The sequence below is a fragment of the Sinocyclocheilus rhinocerous genome, unplaced genomic scaffold, assembly GCF_001515625.1.
Source record: "Sinocyclocheilus rhinocerous isolate Xijiao unplaced genomic scaffold, SAMN03320098_v1.1 scaffold368, whole genome shotgun sequence".
Classification (NCBI taxonomy): domain Eukaryota; kingdom Metazoa; phylum Chordata; class Actinopteri; order Cypriniformes; family Cyprinidae; genus Sinocyclocheilus; species Sinocyclocheilus rhinocerous.
The window spans coordinates 449,911-454,574 of NW_015664681.1; the positions used below are offsets into that span (position 1 = coordinate 449,911).

The window sequence follows — 4,664 nt, forward strand, 5'->3', positions numbered from 1 at the left end:
TATCTATCTGTCTGTCTGGCTGTCTGTCTGTCTGTCTGTCTGTCTGTCTATCTATCTATCTATCTGTCTGTCTGGCTGTCTGTCTGTCTGTGTGGGAATCTATCTGTCTATCTACCATCTGCTTGCTTGCCTGTCTCTCTGTGAATCTAGATATTTCAAACCGTCAAACTTCAAGGTTTTTAAAAGTATTTCAGAACTTTCAAACAAGGATTTAAGGCAAAATTCAAATTTTGTATTGGCAAATTTGACTTTTCTGGTTAAAAATGATTATATGAATTTCTTCACTGAAGAATCAAATTTCTACCTCAATTCAAATTCAGTTGTAATTGAACTGGAATTTAAAAGGCATTCTGAATTTGATAGATTTCATAAATACTAGTTTGCAGACAAGGATGTTCCCAGTTTTGGTTCATTTGATTCAGCAGCGACTGTGGTTGAACAGCTTGATTTGAGAGTGGCAGTCTTTAGCGCAGTTTGCACACACATCGATTGATTCTGTCTGTTGCATTGTTTCCCCAGTCTTTCCTCTTCACTCGGTTAAATACTACAAATTCAGTGGCTTCTGCAGGTATGAATAGTTAAAATAGCCTGCTGCATATTTGATTCTGTTTAGCTCCACTCGTCAAAATACTATTTCTCATTGCTCTGATTATTTTCTATTGATTTTACCTCTAATTGCTGTAAGCAACACAATCGTTTGCTGTGTTTATCATCCCTGCCTTGGATTGGTAGATCAATTATTCGTTGCATTGCACTGTAGCCTGCGGCATGTTTATTGACATGTAACTTCTCTCACAGACTGAATGCGGCAGGTTCAAGGTCATTCAGCAATAATGATTACATAATCAGATAGATATTTGTCAGGCAGCCATCTTACCCCAAGGTTATGATTGTGTGTTTACTTACATTTCTGGCCCCTCCCTCTGAATTTGTGATGACAGGCAACAGCTGGGCACTGTTTGTCTGTGGCAGCTGGGTTTCATACCTCTTGGTGTTTCATTTTTATTGTTAATGCAGTCCGACTGATGAATTATTGAGCTGATAGAGCTGTTGTAATGGGTTAAGCATCACTCCAAAAAACAAACACTGAGAAATAGCATTTACAAATTAACAAAGCATGTACTGGATATTGTGCTGTTGCTGTGTATTAGATTAGATTATTAGATTAGATTAACATACATTTTTAATTACAAGATTCAATTTGTTCCTAATTAATCAATAACATCTTTATATACCAAAAAACTGTTTTGAGCTCTCCTTCATATGCTGTTAGACTGATTACTTATTACGTTTAAAGCACATGAGAAATCATGTTGTTTGTAGGATTTGTTCTGTCAGATTAATCACATAGCTGTCTGTGAGCAAACTCTCTTTTCTCACTTGTCTCAGGAGTTACAACAAAGCCTTTGTTTGGTTTAGACTGAGAGCACACGATGACCTTGCCATGATGTGTTAAACCTACAGTACTGTTACAGGGGCTTAGAAATCAATCTGTCCCCTTTACAACACATGCAATATTGTTTTTTCTCTCTCAAAAAAAAATCTGATTTCTTAGAATAGAGTCATTTAGTCAGTGAATATGAGAAAAGATACATTTCCTAAACGGATATGTTCAGGCTGATTTCAGCAAACAAAAATGTGTTTGATGATTTCTCTGAACATTCAAAATTCAGTTATTTTTCAAATGTTAAAAAAAAAAATTTTTTGGTTATGGGAACATTCCATTTATCATTTTGCAAACATTATATGTAATGTTTACTTTTGAATGTCCTCTGAAAAATCTGAAATGTTTTATTATTATTATTATAAATTATAAAATGACATATCTTACTTTCTCTCTACAGATTCCTTATTGTGCTTTCTTGCCTGATCCTCAGTGTGCTGTCCACCATTGATGAGTATCAAACACTGGCTAATAAAACACTCTTCTGGGTGGTGAGTCTCAATGCTTTAAACTTACAGTGTGTTAAATATTGTTAAATGAATCTAAATCATTTTGCTGCCTAATAAAATATAATACCTGGTGACCTTGGATAACTGATGTCCCTGTTTCTTGAACTGTAAACAGGCAGCATACGTAGAAAACAGGCATAATGCATAGGGATCATTAACTAATCTGGACATATGGCATTGGGATCTGGACCTTGGACCCAAAAGCAGCTATTGTTTTAGAATATGGTATTGATAATGTTTACATTTGCATGCAGCTCATTGTTTAGCTTGTTCTCCAGAATGTCTGCCATCGGCCTTGTCCAGCAGAGGGCAGCAGTTCATCACTTTTCATGTCATTTGATGCGGTAGATTTACATTTTTGGTTACTCCCCTCTTGAAACTAGAACGGCTTTTGCCCCCATCTAATGTAGGAAAAGGAAACACTCATGTAATTTATCATAAGAGCAACATTAAAGGGACAATTCTCCCAAAAATGTAAACTGTCATCATTTACTTATTTTTTTATTTTTTTATTTTTTTATTTTATTTTTTTTATCTGTGGAACAAAAGAACGATAGATGGGAAGATTGTAATTGTCAAGCTCCAAAAGGCTAAAAATATAATAAACTATCTGTGCCCTATATTCCAGGTCTTCTGAAGTCATATGTTGTGAGGAAAAGTTGTTATTTACTAATAATTCTTTTCTCTGCCTTCAAAACTGGCCAGTCAACACAATTAGTAGGAGAAAGAGACTATGAAATTGGGTACATGGCATATTTAAATGTGCAAAAGTGAATACAATTTGAGAACGTGGGCATTCATCTTACACTTTTCATTTTGAGAACCACTGCCTTGATGAATTTAAGGCCTGGTAATACTCTCAACATTGTAACTGACACCGCAAAGTCTATATCAGAGAAGCAGCTCAGTTCACAGAAGATGAAGGTGTTCTGTTGTCTAGAATGGCAGCTTGAGCTGGCACTCTTAAATCATTCTGTTTACTTTGTTCAACAATCCATCCGTTTCTGCTAAGCATTAATTGCTTCAGGCCTTGTTAGCGCATCTGAGGCTTTGTTTTGATCAATATTCAGATCACAGTCTGTCAAGTAATTATTGTGCTCGTCGAAGCATTTCCTCCCGACAGAGGCTGTTAAATATGAACATAATCAATACCAGATTCAAAAACAATAGCTATCTTTTGTGTCAAAGGTCCGGAGCCTCAATGCCATATGTCTAGATTAGCCAATATTCCCCAGCAGGCAATATGCCTGTTTACAAGCTAACGCTGCCTGTTTACAGGTCGAAGAACAGAGACAAAAGAGAATCAATTGTCTTAGGCTGGCAGAAAAAGGAGAAAGGGAGGGATAGAGATTATAACTAGTGACTGCATGTCCGAGGTCAATCCGACCACCGGCTAATGGGATTAAATCTATGCGTTGTGTTCATTAGCTGATGCCTCGCATCACAAGTTAAATCCACAATCTAGGGCTTGATGGAGAAAAGGCCCTTTTGGATTAGCTATCTGGCTACAGCAGCTCTGAGCTTAACCAAGCTTGCAACAGGTGTTGTCTATTGTGTGTTAAGGGTAACTATCAAAAATAGCATACTTTTAGCACGGGTGGATACTACAGTAACTTGAGGGAGAAGGGTGTTCTCACAGGAAGTAGAACCCTTTTTTAAGGGCTGAAACCTTCATTTAGACCCAACCACCATGTCATCCCTACCCCCCACCCAGTTCACACCCTATTTTAATGAGGCACGGCCCTCTACATTGCGTCTCACAGCTGTTGAGGCAAACAAAAGCAGACGTGTCCCTTTCTACATCTTTTCATGACGTTCAAACTGCTCGCTAAGCCACGGTCAAAAGTTCTTTACAACACTATGTTTATGGGTCACAGACATATAAGAGTATCCATGATTAAGAAAGTAAAAAGTAAAATAAAATAAATATTCCAAGTTCTTTGAAATGTAGTCTTTTTATTCATATTGTGAAACACATGAGTGTACATGTTGATTTGTCAAAAAAAAATAAAATTTAATTCGTATATACACTGACTTCATTGATAAAGCTTCTTTTTTTTTAACTTTTTTTTGGGGCATAAACTGTCCTGATGGTATAATGAAGAAAATTTGTAATTTTTTTTACTATACACACACACACACACACACACACACATATATATATATATATATATATATACATATATATTCACATATATATAGAACACACAACATAAAAGGTCAAATTATCTGATATTTTAAGAGATTTGTTGACTTTGACCCACAGTCATGCAGGTCTGCAAGGGTCCTCTCTATTATATAATTTCCTGTTTTATGTTTTTTTATGCTTGTAGGTTGAACCATATGGTAACCAAAAGATTATTTTGTATATTAATAGGCAGTGGAGCAGTTTTGTTGAAATATTTTTTCCCTATAAAATAATTATAAAATTTTACAAGAAATACCGTTCTTGTAATTAGGCTCTTCTTCTTCTTCATTTCTTCATTATGATATCAGGACAGTGTCCCACAATGATAATGTTCATTTAGAAATTTAAAAAAAAAATACACCTCATCTATGAAGTCACTGTATGTCATTTTTTATATATTTTTGAACAAATTAATAGAACACATCATTTACCCTACTGGTTTAACAGATATCATGTTTTAACCCCTTTTTTTTTTTTTTTTTTTTTATTTTGAGTAAGTGTTTTTGATCAAATGTTCATTTTT

General features: G+C 35.2%; 1 protein-coding gene across 1 annotated transcript in view; it reads left to right on the top strand.

Moving 5' to 3' along the window:
* Positions 1–4,664, top strand: part of LOC107730272 (potassium voltage-gated channel subfamily KQT member 1-like) — a 32,496-nt gene that overhangs the window by 2,261 nt on the left and 25,571 nt on the right. The window contains exon 2 of the mRNA XM_016541058.1: positions 1,845–1,935. Coding sequence (XP_016396544.1) covers positions 1,845–1,935 — 91 coding nt within the window. The remainder of the gene's footprint in view (positions 1–1,844; positions 1,936–4,664) is intronic.